Source organism: Pelodiscus sinensis, chromosome 13, assembly GCF_052426305.1.
Source record: "Pelodiscus sinensis isolate ZL-2025 chromosome 13, ASM5242630v1, whole genome shotgun sequence".
Classification (NCBI taxonomy): Eukaryota; Metazoa; Chordata; order Testudines; family Trionychidae; genus Pelodiscus; species Pelodiscus sinensis.
The window spans coordinates 26,623,945-26,642,656 of record NC_143064.1 but is presented as its reverse complement, the minus strand read 5'-3'; the positions used below and the strand labels follow the sequence as shown (position 1 = coordinate 26,642,656).

The window sequence follows — 18,712 nt, the reverse complement described above, 5'->3', positions numbered from 1 at the left end:
AAAAAGCCTACTTGCTGGGTGGTTTTATGCTCATGATGTGAAACCAATTTAGATTTGTACAGTTAAATTTAAAAACTCTGTACTAGAATTTTTTAGAAGTCATACAGAAAACAAATTCAACTTGTTTCATAGTAGGAGCAAGGAGACCACCACCACAAAACAGTAGTAGCTACAGCTAACCCAGAGAGGTAGTAAAGAGCTTGAAACATTGCCAGGATTGTGTCCAATTTCCTCCATTTTAGTGAGTTGCATTTGTCAGCTATTTGCTGTATTAAAAAATTGGTCTCAACCATTTCCTGTTTCAGATAGAGTTTTGGGGTTTGAATAAGGAGTGGAGTTTTGTTAGCATTTCAAATTATTTTTGGTTGATTATTCCTCCCATTTTAAAACAAAAAGCATTTGATCAGAGTCTTGTTAAATTTTCATGTTATGGAACAGGCACTTACAGCTCAAGACAGGCATTTTAGCACACAGAGCTAAAAAGAAAAAAGAAGGGTAGGGGGGAGACTGTCATAAAAGGATTATGAAAGATGCTAATCTGATATTATTTGGATACAGGGGTATGCAAACTGATGCACCATTTCTGGTGGCACTCCCTTGAGTATGGACTTGAGATGATACCCAAAGTGCCAAAGGTTGTTAGTGCCAAGCCATACGAGACAGTGAGACTGAAAGCATTACACAGCTTCCCCATTTTAGCATTACAGTAAGACTCCAATAGTCCGGCATCCAATTGTATGACACTCCTGATAGTCTGGCATCAAAATGGCAAGAGCTGGTGAGAGAGCTTCAGCAAAAAATGAGTCACAAGGCAGCAGCAGCTGAACCGAGCGAAACCGGACGGGACCAAGTCAGTCTGCCACTGGCACTGTGTGATGCTGGACAGTGCTTGTGCTACAATAAAAGCATTAAAAACACTTTATATAGTGTGTGTGTGTGTGTGTGTGTGTGTGTGTGTGTGTGTGTGTGTGTGTGTGTGTGTGTGAATATATATATATAAAAATAAAACCATCTTATAGTACCGCCATATTTGACAATCCGGCACCACCTAGGTCCCAAAGTTCCGGATTATCAGAAGTCTACTGTAATTCCTTTCATCTACTTACCTGTAACAAGTGTACTGTAGACACTCATACCACAGCAACTGGTACTGCCAGGGGCAGCCTGTGCCTATAGGCAAACTAGGCAGCCACCTAGGGCACCAAATTCCAAACCCTGCCCCTTCCATTTCCCATTCCCTTTCTGGTGCCTTACCTGGAGCACGGCTTCCGTTCGGCCAGGAGGAGGGTAAATCCTGGGAGAGGCAGCACACGGGATAGGGGAAGGGGTGTCAGCCCCGGGGAAGAAGGAACACGGGGGGTTCCCCTGGGCCACGGGGGGGGGGGTTGCCCTGGGAGAGGCGCATGCTGGCTTCTCTCGGGGGGAGGGGGGAAGAAGAGGAGAATCTTAGGAGGAGGTGGGTGCAGGGAACTCCCCCCCCCCCCCCAACTGGCACCCTGTTCCTTCTCCCCAGCCCCCAACCCCCAAACTCCATCCCTTTGGCCCCCCAGCCACAGAACCAAAACCCTCAGTCGATATCTGCCCTTGGGGTTGGGGGAGGAAGGGGGAGAAGAGACGCCGACTGCATGGTTAGCCTAGGGTGCCAGTTACTGGCAGCTAGTCTAGGGCTGCCCATGGGTACTGCACCAAGTGATAACCCAGATAGATGCCATGAAATCTCACAAAAGCACCACTTTAAAAATTAAGGATTGAAATAAGGAACTCCATGTTTTCTGTTTTTGAGCAGCTTACAGAAAAATTCAAAAAAAGGCTTTAAATTGTTTAAAAGTAAAAAGTTCAACACCAAAAACTGCCAGTACAACTTAGGCCACATGACAACATGCTTCGGCTTAAAAATGATACTTGTTTGTAAGTTTCCATATATATTGTCTAAACTCAGGATTTTCATGCTACTGATGCTAAAATAAAAAAAAATATTGCTTCCTGTTAGTCAAGTGTTTGCTTGATGAAATTAACTGCAGCAGGATAAACCTAGAGCAGGGGTCTGAAATAGGGATGTAAGTGAGAAGTCAAATACTCAACCACTGTGTTCCCTCCCCACACCTCTGTATCAGAGGGGAAGGGAAGGGGGCTAAGGGGAGGCTGCCATGAAGTAGCCTCTGCCCATACCAGACCCAGGCTCACCATGAGCAGAGGCTGCTCTGGTAGCAGCCCGTCCGTTGGTCCCAGTGGGAAGCTTCCCCCCCACACACACACACACACACACACACACTCCCTGCAGACAGGGATGGCTGCCAGAGCAACCTCTGCCCATGACCAACCCAGGCTGCCACAAAACAGAGGCTGCTGGACCTAGAATGAGCCAGGACTGAGCTGTCCCAGCTCATGCTGGTCTGGAACTGCTGCAGCTCTCCATTTTAAAATCTAGTGGCCCTGGAGCCAGTGCGAGCCAGGACTGCTCAGTCCCAGCTTGTGCAGGCTCTGGGAGCAACCCCCATTGTGGCTCTGCAGAGCCCCCTCATCGACTAATTGTTGCATTGGTTTAAAAAAAAAAAAAAAACTGTATACCCGCTCCATAACATCTTCAGTCTAAACAAAATTCATGGCCTACAGGCCATGCCTGGGCACAGCAATTTCCAGTCTGGACCAGGGCTCCCAGAGGTCCTAGGGGTGCTGTCTATTACTAGCCCCAAGCCTCCACCCATTCCCACAAAATGCATCAGACCCACCCAGTGATCCCTGAAGCCACATCTGCAAAGACAGGTGCTATGGGAGAGAGATGGAGGGCAGGGTGATGGTGAAAAGGGGAAAAGCTTGGGAGCTGTAACAGACAGGCCCCGTGCCCTATGAGTCCAAGGCTGGATTGCACAATCGCTGAGCAGGAGATGTCCCACAGACTGAGTTTGAGACCTCTGATCTAAATACTGAACTGTGGTCTTAACAAGTAAAACAGTTTACAGTTCACAAACCTGCCTCAACGAAACAGCCCTCAAAATCACAACCCTCAAAATCATCTTGAGCCACTGATGTTTATAGGACTACAGTATATAATTTTACTATTTTCCAGTTTTCATGAGACGCCAGTCTGTACTGGTCCTGAGACAGTCCTGGAGAGGATGCTTACTTTCCCTAATAGAGCAGCAAAGCTGATCAAGTTATAATATAAGAGTGCATCTAGACTGGCAAAATTTTGCGCAAAAGTAGCCACTTTTGCGCAAAAATCTTGCCGCCTGACTACACTAGCCGCAAGTTCTTGCGCAAGAACACTGACTTTGTACTGTACAAAAATCAGTGTTTCTTGTGCAAATACTCCAACGCTCCCACTCAGGAATAAGCCCTCTTGCGCAAGAAGGCCAGTGTAGATAGCCAAGTTAATTTCTTGCACAAGAAAGCCCAATGGCTAAAATGCACAAATCTTTTGCACAAAGGCACCTGCCAGTATAGACGCGCTTGCGCAAATACTTTTAACAGAAAAAGTATTTGCACAAAATCATGCCAGTCTCGACGCAGCCTAAATGTATATTCATTGTAAAGTTAGCCTTCCTTCTGTTCACACACTTAGCCAGATTGAGTAGTCTGTGGAGGCAGTGAATACTAGGAGGCTGTGTCTAGACTGGCAAGTTTCCGCAAAATCATCTGCTTTTGCGGAAAAGCTTGCCAGCTGTCTACACTGGCCGCTTGAATTTCCGGAAAAGCACTGACGATCTCATGTAAGATAGTCAGTGCTTTTCCGGAAATACTATGCTGCTCCTGTTTGGGCAAAAGTCTTTTTTCAAAAGACTTTTGTGCAAAAGGGTCAGTGTAGACAAAGGGCCCCGAAAATGGTGATCGGGGCTTTTTTGCAGAAAACCGCGTCTAGATTGGCTACAAATGCTTTTCCGCAAAAAGTGCTTTTGCAGAAAAGCATCCTGCCAATCTAGACGTGCTTTTCCGAAAATGCTTTTAATGGAAAACTTTTCCGTTAAAAGCATTTTCAGAAAATCATGCCAGTGTAGACGTAGCCGGAATGTAATCAAATTTCATCCTGTTTGAAAACTGTTATAAATAATTTGTTACAAGAGTGATCACTTAACTGATACAATAAAACCTTCTGTTCCCTCACTTGATGACAATTATCTTATAAGTCAGATCCATTTCTCCGCTTTTGGTGAATATTAGGGATTTAAAAACAGATAACCAGTTTAACTACCAGCTGCATCATGGGCAGAGTGCTACTCTGGTTAACTGGCACCCAGCCCTGCCTGAGTAGCTCTCTGCCCATAATGCAGCAGGCAATTAATCAGCTGGCCAATTAGTTTAACATGTTAAGATGTAAAATGGCTTTTAAAATGTTTAGTGAATCTATTACAGAATAGATTTACAGTTGGACACCACTGCCTAAGATACAAAATAAGTACACATGATGTAGTCAAAGAGGACTTTCAAAAAGAAGCACTAGATTTAATATATATTTAAAATCCTTGCAAGTGGCACAGTAAACACTAAGGGTGTGTCTAGACTGGCAAGATTGCGCAAAAGCTTGCCGCCTGTCTACACTGGCCGCGAGTTCTTGCGCAAGAACACTGACATTCTAATATGTGAAATCAGTGCTTCTTGCGCAAGAACTATGACGCTCCCGCTCAGGAAAAAGCCCTCTTGCGTAAGTGTTCTTGCGCAAGAGGGCCAGTGTAGACAGGCACCTTAATTTCTTGCGCAACAAAGTCCGATGTGCAAGAAAGCTCCGATGGCCATTTTAGCCAAGAGAGTGTCTACACTCGCATGGATGCTTTTGCGCAAAAGCACATGCCAGTGTAGACGCTCTCTTGTACAAATACTTTAACGCAAAAACTCTTGCATTAGAAGTATTTGCACAAAATCTTGCCAATGTAAATGTAGCCTAAGGCTATGTCTACACAGCTTCCCTCTTCCGCAAAAGCCTATGCAAATGAAGCATGGATTAACATATTGCTGCACTTCATTTGCATAATTAGGAGCCATTTTTGCACAAAGTGCTGTCTGCTGTGCCTTTTTGCACAAAAACCCCTCGTGCAAAAGCATCTTGTGCATCATTTGCATAATAAATTAGGAGCTGTTTTTGCACAGCAGTATGCTAATTTGCACTTCATTCGCATAAGGCTTTTGCGGAAGAGAGAAGCTGTGTAGACATAGCCTAACTGTGCAAAGTGTGAAATGAATCCTTACACTATTGGCTGGCAAACAGTGAGCTTAATCCATTTTTTCTTTTAGGTGAACACTTGTCTGCCCAGCCAGCAATCATTGCTTCTCTTCCCCCCCTCCCCCCCCCAGACACTTACTGTTGCCATCCAAACAGTTTCTATAATCCAAACTCTGCAGTATTCATGTGTCTTGGAAAAAAAAACCAAACCATGAACTAAGCCTCTTTGCAGGAATGCAACATGTAGGAGGGAATTAAGAATTTAAACAGAAATGTTATAATCGAAAAAACACCAAAACTGTTTTTAAGCCATCAGAAGTTTGATTGCAACCCATGGCTGACTGTAAAATGCAAAAGTAGTAAAAGGTCTGTGCTACCACAAGATAAGATTATCCTACTTGGGTATCTTCACCCTCCACTGAGCAGCAGGAGCTAGGGATGTAAAACCCTGTTTAATTAGTTAAACAATGATTAACCAATTAAGAGGGGCCCACTCCAGTCCAGCTAGCAAGCACACATACCCCACCACAAGCAGGTGCTATTGCTCTGCCTGTGAGGCACTACATCCACCATCAAAGGCTGCTCCAGCTTGGCTGTAACAGCCCCTGTTCATGGCCCCCTCCCTCCCTCCCGCCTGGAGTAGCCCAGGCCTGAGGCAGCAGGAGGAGGGGAAGGGGCAACTATTCCAGCCCCAACTGGTTAAGTTAACAGGTGAGGCTTACCAGTTAAACATTCACATCCATAGTAGTAACATGTAAGGAGAAATTATTTGTTCCTTGGGATAGAATATCCCCCTCCCCCCCCCCCCCAAAAAAAAAAAACACTCCAACAATTGAATAAAGTAAGAGGCACAAACAAAATGGTTTGTTTTGGTTGGGGTTTTTTTTTTTTTTTTTTAAAAAAAACACTTACGTTTTTCCAGTTGCCACAGACTACTGCAATAAAGCTGCATGTTCATTATCCTGACCTTGACTATTGAAATCCATGTGGAGCCTGATCAATTGGTATAATACCCATTTTGTTAAATGTATTATTCCAAGTAATCCTTGAAGGGTCTTCTTTGTAGTTAAACCAATGAACTGTTCAGTCACCATATTTTTCATGTCAAAATGAAAGGGCATTTTAAATTATCAATCATTGTATTATCATGGACCCCAGGATAAAATTAAGACTTCAGCAGTAAGTTTCTATGAAGTACTATAAATCCCATCCATCCTTTGGATTAACACTCAGTCTGGACACTGTTTTATATTTTATTTCCATGGGAAGTGTTCACCAACAGCTCTATCTGAGCAATCAGAGCTTAATGAGGGATGTGCTAACTGGTTTATCAGATATACTTTATCTATTTCCTTCAGAGAGCATAGTCAAAACCCATCTGCATATTTCACATAAGTTAAACAGGAAAAAGAATGCTTGCATTATAAGACAGCTGTTTAAATTAAGAGCCTATGGATCTGTACTGGTCAAAGCAGTCTGAATACAAATTAAAGTTGACTGAGTTTAAAGGAAAACTGGGAGAACTTTCCAGAAGTGCATTGACATTTGCCTTGTTTCACTTTAGGTTGCAAGATTTCCTATTTTCCAATTTGCTCCAGACAGACCTAACATATAAATGCATTCAAGCATTTATATTAGCCTCTTTAAAAGGCTCGATTCTGGAATTGCTTCAGTTGCCATGTCAAGTATCTATCTAAATTGGTCAGTGTTGCTTGCTACCCATTAAGTAGTACAATTATACTGCTACATCATCTAGAGGTAACTGACAAGCTCTAGGACAATAAAATTGAAAAGGACAAATTCATTCTTGGTGTAAACAAAGTTACATTAAGATGACTTTGTCACAGCTTTTAATGTATTGTTATATAATGCCACATGAAACCATAAAGTGCATTTAAAAATACTATAACACTGATCAGACTATACTTGTGGCTAGATTTTTTCCTATATTGAATTATTCCTTCTTACCTCTGGAAAGGAAGGTCTAGTTAAGTGATTGACTATGGAGAACCACGCAGGATAGGAGAGAGGCTTATTTAGTGATTTTCAGAGCCAGACGAGACACGTCTCAGCTTCAGGGAATAATCTAGTTTGTTTTTGGAACAGAGTTAAGAGCTTTCATTACAGCATGCATGGACTCTCAATGAGGAATTTTGAATTGTTGCTTACTAAGGATCTGTAACAGTCAAGAGGTCTGTGTCATTTACCACATTTATAGCCCAGTCTATATTGTGCAATTCACATGGCACTACATTGCTGATATCAGAGGGGTAGCAGTGTTAGTCTGGATCTGCAAAAGCAACAAGGAGTCCTGTGGCACCTTATAGACCAACCGATGTACATACATCTGACAAAGGTGCCACAGGACTCCTCGTCGCTTATACATCTGACAAAGTGGGTCTTTGCCCACAAAAGCTTATGCTTCAATACATCGGTTGGTCTATAAGGTGCCACAGGACTGCTTGTTGCTTTTGCATTGCTGATGTTAAACTTAGGTCTTAAAACACACTGTCCCTCTATCCAAGGATGACAGTTTTGATGCCTAATTTCTCCTCTTCCATCCTCCCGCCCCCCCCCCCCCCAATTGTCTTCATGCTCTCTTCCCCACCACTCGCCTTCACTGAGCTGCATAGCTACTAACCTCTTGATTCAAGTTCCTCCTCTCAAGCTACTAAATGGCTAGTGGAAGGAACAGCAGCTGAATACTGCCCCACACACTCCCATCCAGTCTACTTTCCCCACATTTGTTTCTGACCTGGGTGTGGGAACCCTTTTTTGGGGTTGGGGGCCACTGACCCACAGAAAAAAAAGTGAGTCTGGGGCTGCACACAAGTGAGACGCAAAAAAAGCCCTCACTGAAGTGGCTCCCAACAGAGTGAGAAAGACACTCCCCACATTCCCCTCACAAACTAGAGCCTTGGGTAGCCCAGACTAGTAGATTTTGTGTGCTCCAGCCCCATAATGGGGCACAGCCAAAAGGCCAGACAGCTAGCTGGGCTCCCCAGTGTTGGAGATGGCCCTGAGCCTTGGGGGGCCAGATCCAGCAAGCCAGGGGTTGCATGCAGCCCCCAGGCCTGAGGTTCCCTACCCCTGTTCTACAGAGTAAATGTCTAAGGACAGAGACTGTTCTTACAAGTTTGTTTGGCAACTAGCACAACTTTGGAGTCTGCAGATTCCTGCAGGAGTCATCCCATAGCCCTCAAAAGATCCAGACTGGTATTTCATCTGCATGTACCACCAAGTTTAAACACACCCAAACCAAGATTGCCATTACAAATACCCAACTTTGCATGCAATAAAGAGATACCTACTAAGCTAGAGGAAGACTAAAGTTTCCTATGCCTGGGCAGTAAGAGTTCAATCTCCCCAAAAGGTATTGCAGCTACACATGGGGTAGGATGGCATTTCAAAGCTTAAAAATCCTGTTTAATTTCAGTTACTAAAATTCAGAACAGTTGCCGCCAATTCTCCTCCTCTCCAGAGCTATAGTTTTATCACCAGCCTCCAATGACCTATTTTCCACAAATATTTGGCAGTGGAGTTGGAAGATATATTAAGCATTACAGCAAGAGAATCGGCATTAGCTATTCAAGTCAGATGGGTGTGTGTATATACACCCAGAACTTTTAGCAATGCCACAGCTGAAGTCAGTTTTCAATAAGGTATGACAGAAGTGCTTTTGTGAAATTGACAATAAAAAAAACAAAGACTTTTATTTGTAGAGCAGCCTGAATTTTAAGATGAATGTAAAAATACAAGCCACCAATAAGGCATTTAGTGGACCTTATCCACAGATCTTCTGCTGTTTTAATACATCTTAGGAAAATCAAACCACTTAACTGGCATGAATTATTCCTGAATAAGGTGTGGGCTTATTTGGCTAACACTGAGAGGCCCCCAAAGGATTCAGTAGACCACTTTTAAAGTATATGAATGGTACTTCTTGGAGGAGGGAAAGCTTGAGGTGACAGGGAGGTAGATACCGTTGGCTGGCTGCACCAGTCAACTTGAGCTGTTCCATTGCTATGTAGACTTCTGGGCTCATGCTGGAGCACAGGCACTAGGATCCTGCAAAGCAGGAGAGTCTCAGAGCCTGGGCTCCAGCCCACACTTGGAAGTCTACACAGCAACAAAACAGCCCCACACAGCCTGAGTCCAAGTTAACTGGCATAGGCCAGTTATGGGTGTCTGACTGCTGTGCAGACACAGGGCTGTGAGAATCTTTGAGCCCTTCTCCAAGCCAGCCTCTCTGTAGCCAACAGATGATTAGACTCAAATAGCAATTTTATTGTGCAAAAATGTCAGGGAGGCCCTTTCACAGCACAGAGGAAGAAAAAAAAAAAGTCAGCCAAATAAGGCTGTTTGAGTGGTACCAAGCCAGGAAAGGGTCCAGGAGATGACGTTCAGAGGAAGCCTTTAGTCACCAGTTTCCTTCAGAAACTGGAGTGGGGCCAGAAGACACCTCTCAGACAAGTTTTACAGCACAGAACGTCAGTTCACATGGAAGAGAAGCTCAGATCCTAGCAGCTCTTTTTTAAAGCTGTTTTTTCATAATGTCACAATAAGCTAATAAGGAGTTCTTCTGGTTAGAAAGTTTTGGCTAACTAGCTGTACTTCCTGCTAGTTGCACAGGGCAAAGAATTATGCAGAGCTGTGCAGCAAGATTTTGCTTCACACCAGACATGAGACATCTGAAACAGAGAGCTTCCTCTTGAGGCAGATGTGCCATTTCCTGACCCCTCTCCCCCGAAAAAACCCAACCCATATTAAGTCATCTTACATCTTAAAACAGGGGCACTTCATTTTCTTTAAACAGAGATTGTTCTTTACTTCAGAGGGGATTAATCGGGTATGAATGAAGAGGCAATAGTCAACACACAGAAAGCACTTCAACCCCTGCAGTCAGTTCCTTGGAGCTGCAATTCAGTTAGGGGGAAAAAAAAAAAAACTGACGTGTTTCAAAAAGGTGCTGGCGTAGCAATCCTGAGGAATTAAGTTTTCTGTTTCTTCACAGAATTATGGTATAAACAGATGCTCTGAAAGCATAGCCATGCTTTCTTTTTAAGGATGCTTCAGAGTTCCTGCCATTCATATTCTTAAACCTAGAATTGACTCTGTGGTAGCCACAGTAGAGAAATGGGGGAGGCGGGAAGAGACGAATTCATTCTCTGTCCATTCTATTTTTCACCATTTCTGTGGAGGCTGGGGGGGGGGGGGGGGGGGGAGGGGGATGGAATCAGTTATAGTGGTGATTTGGCAGGTGGACACAAACAAATGTACAATGGACATCAGCTATGAAGGGATGTTAGTGATAGCTTTTGATCACTACCCAAAAAGGACAGGTCTGAAGTTCTGCTTTAGCACTGAGGGTCTCTACTAGGGATGTTAGATATCGATTAATTTAAATAACCATGAAACCACATCAAAACTTAGCAGTTTTTTTGATCATTCAGTAGTCCCCAGGGGTGAGGCCTGCAGCCAGTGCATTCCCAGCACCACTCCCAGGGAGCCCCACACCACTCTACACGGACACCTCTGATACTGAGGTTGCAGCATGGGGTGGCAGCAGCCCCTGACAGTGCCCCTTCCACCCTGAGCTCCCCAGGCAGGCTGCAACAACATCCCATGGAGCAGCCTCTGTCTGTAGCAAAGCTGGTCCTGCCAGGAACAGAAGCTGCTCCACAGAAGACTCCCCTGGCCCTCCCTCCCATACTGCTGCCTCTGATCAAGGCAGCAGTTAGGGGGCTTAAAAGTCAGCTTCCCATGTGCACCAGCTCCCACCTGCCCCCCTAGCTGCTGCCTCTATCAGAGGCAGCAGTGCAGGGGCAGAGGGAAGGGCAGGTCTGTAGGATCTGGTGCTTATGGGGAGCTGGTTTAAAAGCTAGGTCCTGCCTCTCCTCCTCCCTCCCCCACACTGCACACTTGCTGCCTCTGATAGAGCAGATTACACAATTAACCAGTAAATCCAGGCTTGTCGGTTAATTGTGTAGTCAACTGCATACTGACATCCCTAGTCTCTGCTTGACATGGCCAGCCAGATAGTCTCTTAAAAGGATTTCCTTTTGGATAGTACAAGTTAGATGTACAACAAAAATGTAGCGTCAGCTGGTTTGGTCATTTGCCACACACAAAAAAAACCACTACCAATTTGTCAGTCTTTTGGAGGTTTTGAAGAATGCTCCTGGAATGCCACTTCTCCCTCCTGTTAACCTTCAATCCCTTCCTGCCAAAAAGGGGACATTGGACTTGGTTTTAAAATTATTTTTCCAAGTCATCTGATCAATGTTAGGCTATCCCTAAAAAATAGCCCTTCTATTGTTAGGCTCAAACAACAATTTGGTTGAATGGCTAAATTGCCACTCTGGCAGAGGCTAGAGGTTGAAAGGAAAGTTTGGCTTGCTGCTGGCTCACGTAGAGCAATGCATCAAATTTTTGAATCAAGTCTATGTTTTTCTACCCATCAATGGGATTTTGTAATACACAAGGGTTAATTCCTTAAGTGCCAGAGTTCAGTCCTAGTTAATACGGTTTCATCTCACCCACGCTGTGCACATTATATACCAGAAACAGAGCAAAACCCAAATATTCCTGCAGCGCCCAGAAATCACAGTAACTGTTGTTCCAATTGGAAATGTTAGTTAGCCCTTGCTTATCTGACCATTTACCATGTAGCTTCCACATTTCTGCCCACTACAACTATTAAGGGCTGTGAGTAACATTAAGATTTAGTGTTTGCTTCTATCCCAATTTTCTTACTACTTCTATCTCCAGATACAGTAAAACGCAAACTGTCTGGCATCCAGTGGTCCTGATAGTCCGGCACCAACTGGAACCCAGAAGTGCTCTGGCCAGCTGGACAATTAGAGCTGCTCTGCCTCCAGCTTCCCAGGGCATATAGTGGTAAAAGTACCATATCTGGATGTTGTTTTAAATACAATTTAAACTACAAAAGTGAGAAAATATTTGAAATTCCCAGATTACTCAAGCAATCCAACAGATTTCCCTAAAAAAAAGCGCAGTTTTTTGGGGTCTCTCAATGCAGCCTTATCATTTTAGGTCTGATCAGACAGACTGCAGAGCAGAGAAACAACTGACGAGCTCATTATGCAAACTAAAGTTACAGTCTTTCAGGCAGTTATGCTGGATCAATGCTTAGACAGCACTTTTCAAAGTTAGACAATATTCCCCATCCTGTAAGAAGCCTCATCATGGAAACTAATACAGAACACACACAAATAAGATATTTGGGATGCCTTGCATGTTCCTTGGCAACACATCAGGATTTGACCATCTCTGGGGGGGTTCAGAGAATTTTTCTAATTGTGCATTTCATACATTTGCCTCACTAGATCCTGAAGTCAAGTCACAAATCCTGTAACTGTAGAAAATAGTTAGCACATATGTAACAATGTATGCAGTTACTGTATCAGTATAATGCAAGAGCAAGAAAATTCAGTGTTTCAAAGAAAGGTTAGGAGAAATGTAGTCAGTATTGTTTGGAAAAGAGGCAGCAAGAGGAAACAAAGTATATACAATATTGGAAAACAGCAAGGAAAGGAAGAAGGCACAAGGATATTAAAGGATAGCAGTCAAAGATTAACAGTTTAAATCAAAAGGAACACAGGCTAACAGCAGTTTTACTACATTGGATTAGACCAGGGTTTCCCAGCCTATGGGTCAGGACTCAAATATGGGTCTCCATTACATTTCAAAAGGGTCACCAAGTGTCTCCCCAGGTAGCTCTGCCCTCCCTCCTCCCCCTGTTTTTTAATTGCCTTGGGCCACCAAGTCTTCCTCAATTGTCAAAATGGATCCCCACCTGAAAAGGCTGGGAACCACTGGATTAGACAAAATCTAAAATCGTGATCCGAAGACCACAACCTGAATTCCTCTTTAAAAAAAAGGGGGGGGGGGATTTTTCGACTGACAAATCAGTAGTGAAAGTGTTCCCACCCCCATTTTCTTTATTAAAAGCTTCCACATTTGTCACATTATAATTTTATTTGCATGGACATTTTGGGTTAGAGGACACTAACAGGCTAGTACTCTGGACTCCATTCATCAGCCAGCAACATTGTGTTAGCAGCACTAAAAGTAGAGGAGCACTAGCCCAGGCCTTCAGAAAATGATTGTGGTCGGTCTACAAAAAAATAAAGCCTTCCTATTAAAGGAAAATTCTGGCTAATCCAATTTCTCTACAGTATAAGAGGTTTTAGAATTATTAACTACTGAGCTGTTTACAACAGTCATGAGCAACAAGTTAATTGGCCTAACTGTCTTTACAGACTAAAAAGAAAAAAAATCAAAACATCCAACGGTAAATCAATCTTTCATGTGGGATCAATGCTTATGTTTGACACCCTAGACCTGTTAATCCACTTAAAGCAGTAGTGGGCAACCTGCAGCCTTGAGGCCAAATGCAGCTCATTGGGGTTCAGTCTGCCCCCCCCATGCATCTCCCACACACTGGAACCCACACTACCTACTCCTCCAACTCTCTCCCAGAACTTTGAGTGCCAAGAATCTGCTGATTCACGCTCTGTCCACACTTCTCCCATTGTGGCTTTTAAGCTCTGGGAGGGACAGGGAGGAGTAGGTTGTGAGGAGCTCCAGTGCACAAGACATGTGTGGGGGAGCTGATGGGGCAGGGGTCCACAGGCCACATGTGGCCCACTTACTAGTCATGGTTGCCCCCTCACTGATTACTTTCCTCTTATTTACAAGATAGGGTCAACAACAGTAAATTTAACTCTTTATTATCCCCTTTTAGTAGAAGGCTATACACAAAATTAGCCCTATGGAGCAAAGCTTACCACACAGTTAAGCTGATTTCCCCCAACCCCTAGTAGTTCAAAGTTAAAGGAGGTTTTGAACTTTTACAGTGACAGCTCACTCTCCTCAGTTGGGATCTGGAACAGAGTGTAGTGTTCAGCTCTACCAAGCATGACAGAGTGAAACCCAGGAATACCATCCAGTCACAATGAAACCCGCTCCCACTCTTGGCCAATAAGCAAGGCTCCACTGACAAAAGGGGAACAGACTTCAGTGCTTAAGATACTCAGAAGGAGACTTTAACACAGTCCAACTATCTACTAATATGTGGGAACAAAAGAGTATATAGCCCTTTTTTTTTTTTAAACACACATATAATCCTAACTACTTACACTGCATGCATCCCACAGATCTTGCAGAACAAGGAACAATGGTGAGCCAGAGTGAAACAAAAAAGTCAATAGCAACACTCCTTTAGGATAGCTCTCAAATTCAGCAGTGAAGCCAGATGCAGTCCCCCTACTCCTCCTAGAAAGTCTAGCAGGATCAAATGACATTCACAATGTCCTTTCTACATATCCTGTACAACTCCCCTGTAAGAAATCTTCTTGGGACCAGCCCTTGGGAGCCATACCTCTCCCTTGATCAGAAATGTGCTGAATGCTTGACAAAGAAATCCCACGTACATCTCAAAGGTCACAGGTAGCAATGGTTCAAAGGTTAACAGAGCAGAGCTTTCCATCTTAATATGGGGCACTAAACTTTAGTGCCAGTTGGCCAATTCTGAAAAGTGATGGAATAATTGAAGGAACAGTGATTTCTATATAGCTCTGTTAAGCATCTACCAGCCAGGCTAAAATTTAAAAAACAACAAGGCTACATCTACACTGGCCCCTTCTCCAGAAGAGGCGTGCTAATTTAGAACTTTGGAATAGGGAAATCTGCGGGGGATTTAAATATCCCCTGCAGGATTTAAATAAACATGGCCGCCGCTTTTTTTTCAGCTTGGGGAAAAGCCGGAAAAAAGCATCTACACTGGCACGATCCTCTGGAATCAAGTAGGAATAAGAGATCCTCCAGAAAAGGGCTTTATTCCGGAGGATCGCGCCAGTTTAGATGCTTTTTTCCAGCTTTTCCCCCAAGCCGGAAAAAAAGTGGCGGCCATGTTTATTTAAATCCCGCAGGGGATATTTAAATCCCCCGCAGATTTCCCTATTCCAAAGTTCTAAATTAGCATGCCTCTTCTGAAGAAGGGGCCAGTGTAGACGTAACCCAACTGTATTTAGATGCTTAGACCAGCGACCACATCAGCACAGTGAGAGAGTCTGGTGAAATTCTATTAGTCTTCTCACCCCCCTCATACCAAAGCAAGCAATTGTAGGCTCATTGGAAGCTACATGTATGTTTAAACAGCTAGCTTCTAAATCTGCTTCAGTGTTGATGTTAACAAAGTTTAAAGACTAACATGGCAACCCTTTTGGTGCTTTAAGTGCTTTTTGTTTTAGTGTTACAGGACCACTGCTGCTTAACTATATAAAGCACTACAATGAAGTGCTTGGATTTTCCTATCTGCATCTATTTGACTGCTCTGAAATTAGAACCAAGCCCATGGGCAAAGAGAAAAGCAACAGACTGAACATATCAATTCAGTCTAGGGCACATGTGCAATTCTGAAATTGCAACAGCCCTTTATTAAAAATATGGCACAAATCTGGATACAGCTTGCGTGTAGGTGAACCATACCAAACAAGAACTCATGCAGTACAATAAGGGCCTACCAAATGTATGTGAAATTGATCAAAGTGGCCAGTTAAGATTTTTTTTTAAAGTTTCATTACTTCAGCTATTTAAATCTGAAATTTCACAATGTTGTAATTATACTGGTCTTGACCCAAAAAAGAGTTGGGTGGTTCACAGCATTGCTACCCTTACTTCTGAGCGGACACTGGCAGCAATGCTGCCCTCAGAGCTGGGCTACTGTAGAGCAGCAGCTGCTGGCCAGGATCCCAGCTCTGAAGGTAGAGCTGGTGTCAGTAGCAGCACAGAAGCAAGTATGACATGGTATGGCATTGCCACCCTTATTTCTGAACTGCTGCCTTCAGAGCAGTCAAGAGAGCAGCAGCTGCTGACAGAGGCCCAACTCTTCAAGCAGCAGTATGCAAAAGTAAGGGTGACAACCCTCTGACTACTCCCACAATAATCTTGTGATCCCTTTTGGGTCAGGACCCCCAATTTGGGAATCACTGAGTCCCCCCATTAAATCTTTGTAGTACAAGACAAAAGGTCCATGACATTTCCGATGGTCAAGAATTTGCTGGCCCTTAAAGTATTATGAAAGCACCTGAACTCAACTCAAATCACATCATCTTCAAAAGCTCAGGATAGTTTAACTAGAAAAACATGCAATACCTGAATTTGTTAAAAAGTGGCTAATTCTACAAGCTACATTAAAACTTATATTTTTAGCTACAGGAAAATGGTTAGAACCTCAAGCTTGATGCTGCCATTTTCCAATAGAGGAAAGTAAGAACAAGTTTTGAGTTCAAACAAGAGAAATAAATTTAAAAAAAAGTCAAGTATAGACTTGACAAAATGCTCTCAAGTAATCTGTTCTTTCTAGCCAAGAAATACTTTTGAATCAAGTTGAGACCAGGCTCCCTAGCAACTCAAACAGAGACTTTAATTATGAGTTATAAAGACACCAACTGGTACATTTCCTCATTGCTGAGACATAGCTATACTTGGAGGCTCTGTACCAATATGGATTTTTAATGATCTATACTTCCATTTAAAGTAGTCAGTACATTTGTATTGAGGAAATAATTAACACCCCTGAACTATGGAAAGGCTTGTACACTTGTGTAAGCAAAGCAAGGCCCTTTCAGTGGAGGGGGATGGAGAAAAGTCTAATTCAGAAAGAAGATATTTTGTGAAAAGAATGAATACGGTACTTGTGAGTAATTTCAGGATAAGAATTGCAGTTAGTCAGCTACCTCCACCAAGGGCAACCAGAAACAAGTCTCATAGTCCTGACTTCCACCCCACAGACCACCCCCATCACTCATTGACAGTCATCTCAGTCAGCAGCTCATCCAATGGAAACTGGGCCAACACAGCCCGACTGTTCAGAGATTCACTCCTTCATTTACATTACAGAAACGTCTCCCCCCCACCCCGCTCTTCTGGGAAGCCTGTCTGACCGGCATGATAGGAACGGCGGGGGAAGGGAGTTTCCACCACCTCCACCGAACACTTCTAGCCACTCTTGTCACCGCAGCTGGTTAGTTTGCAAATGAACCCATCCGGCGGGAGGAACCGCACCTACTCCACCATGGCTGCCCGACCCACGTTTTAGCTCGTGTCCACGCCTCAGAGTAGCCCCTCCCGCCTATGAATGGGCTCGTTCACAGGCGAGCCGGCGGAACGGGCAGCCGGGCCGAAGGCGAAATAGCTTCGCCCCACAGCTCGCCCCTCAACGAATCCGGGGGCAGGGCAGCAGCAGCCACGGGGAGCTATTTCTGCCGCCGCTGGGCCCCCGCAATTCCGGGCTACAGCTGCGCCCGGAGCATCGGGCCCGACACCCCCGCCGGCCTCCCCCAGAAGTTCAACTGGGGAAAAGTTTTTTGTAAAACACAAGGAAATCCTCCCCCCCCCCCCCGCAGGGCCCCTCTCCCGGCGCTCCGCACAGCAGATAGCGGCCCCAGGGAGGGGATACGGGGAAGGGGGGTGCAGCCCCCCCCACCCCAGAGGCCCTAGCTCCACTCCAGCTCCGAGCCCCCAGCCCGGCGCCCGCCGGAGCGGGGAAGGTTTGCCCAGGGAGCGGCCCGCAGGGGAGATGGCTGCCTCCCTTCACCGCCCGCTCGCTCCCCCAACCCGGCCCGGCGGCACCCACCGTCTTCGGCATCTTCCCGGCGGGCTGGGCACGGCGCTCTCGGCTCCTCTGCTGCGGGCTCCGCGCTTCCTGCTAACGGGACTCGTCTGCCGCTCCCGCGACGCAAACCCCACCCCGGAGCTGCGGCCCCGCCGCCCGCCTTTATTCTGGGCTGGTGCTGCTGAGCCCCCGCCCCTGGCTGCCTCCCCGGCTGGCGCTGCCTGCGCCCCGCCGCCGGCCCGGAGACAGGCTGCCAGCACAGGGCCCGGCACCCCACGAGCCGTGTCTCCTCTGCCCCACCCCGATCTCCGCCTGCTCCGCTTCCTGGGCCCCATGCGCCCCTAATCCGTCCATAAACCGCTGCCTGATCACCGTCTCCTCGCCCCTCAAGTCCCGCCCAATTCCCGTGCCCCCAGTCCGCAGCCTGTCCCCACATTTCCCTCTGCCCCCCAGCTCCGAGTGTTCCCCACCCCAATTCCCCTCTGCCCCTCACCCCCTCACATCCCCACATGTCCTCCTGCTTGAATCCCTCTCTCCCCCCACACCTCATGTGTTCCTCTGCCCCTCTCCCCCTCTGCTCTGCCCCTCAAATCCCCACCTCCTCCTGCCTGAATCACCTTCTGCCCCCCACACTTTGTGTTCCCCACCCCAACTCCCCTCTGTCCCTCACATTCCCACATGCCCCAGCCCCAATCCCTATCAGCTCCCACACCTCCCTGTGTGTTCCCCTGCCCCAATTCCTGTATGCACCCACATCCTCAGTCCTCCTGACCCAATCCCCATCAGCCCTCCAAGTCCCCACATATCCTCCTGCTCTAATTGCCCTCTGCCCCTGCCACCTCTGTGTGTCTTCCTGCCCCAATCCCCATAGGCTCCCACATTCTCCTGCCCCATGCCTTTCATGTCCTTCAGCC

The 18,712-nt window shown here is 45.5% G+C and overlaps 1 protein-coding gene across 1 annotated transcript in view; it reads right to left on the bottom strand.

Moving 5' to 3' along the window:
* MSN (moesin) overlaps window positions 1-17,977 on the bottom strand; it is a 92,028-nt gene extending 74,051 nt beyond the window's left edge. Inside the window, exon 1 of the mRNA XM_075940828.2 lies at window positions 17,820-17,977. Within this exon, the coding sequence (XP_075796943.1) occupies window positions 17,820-17,831 (12 nt within the window). The 5' untranslated portion in view covers window positions 17,832-17,977. The remainder of the gene's footprint in view (window positions 1-17,819) is intronic.
* Between the last annotated feature and the right edge of the window lie 735 nt (window positions 17,978-18,712).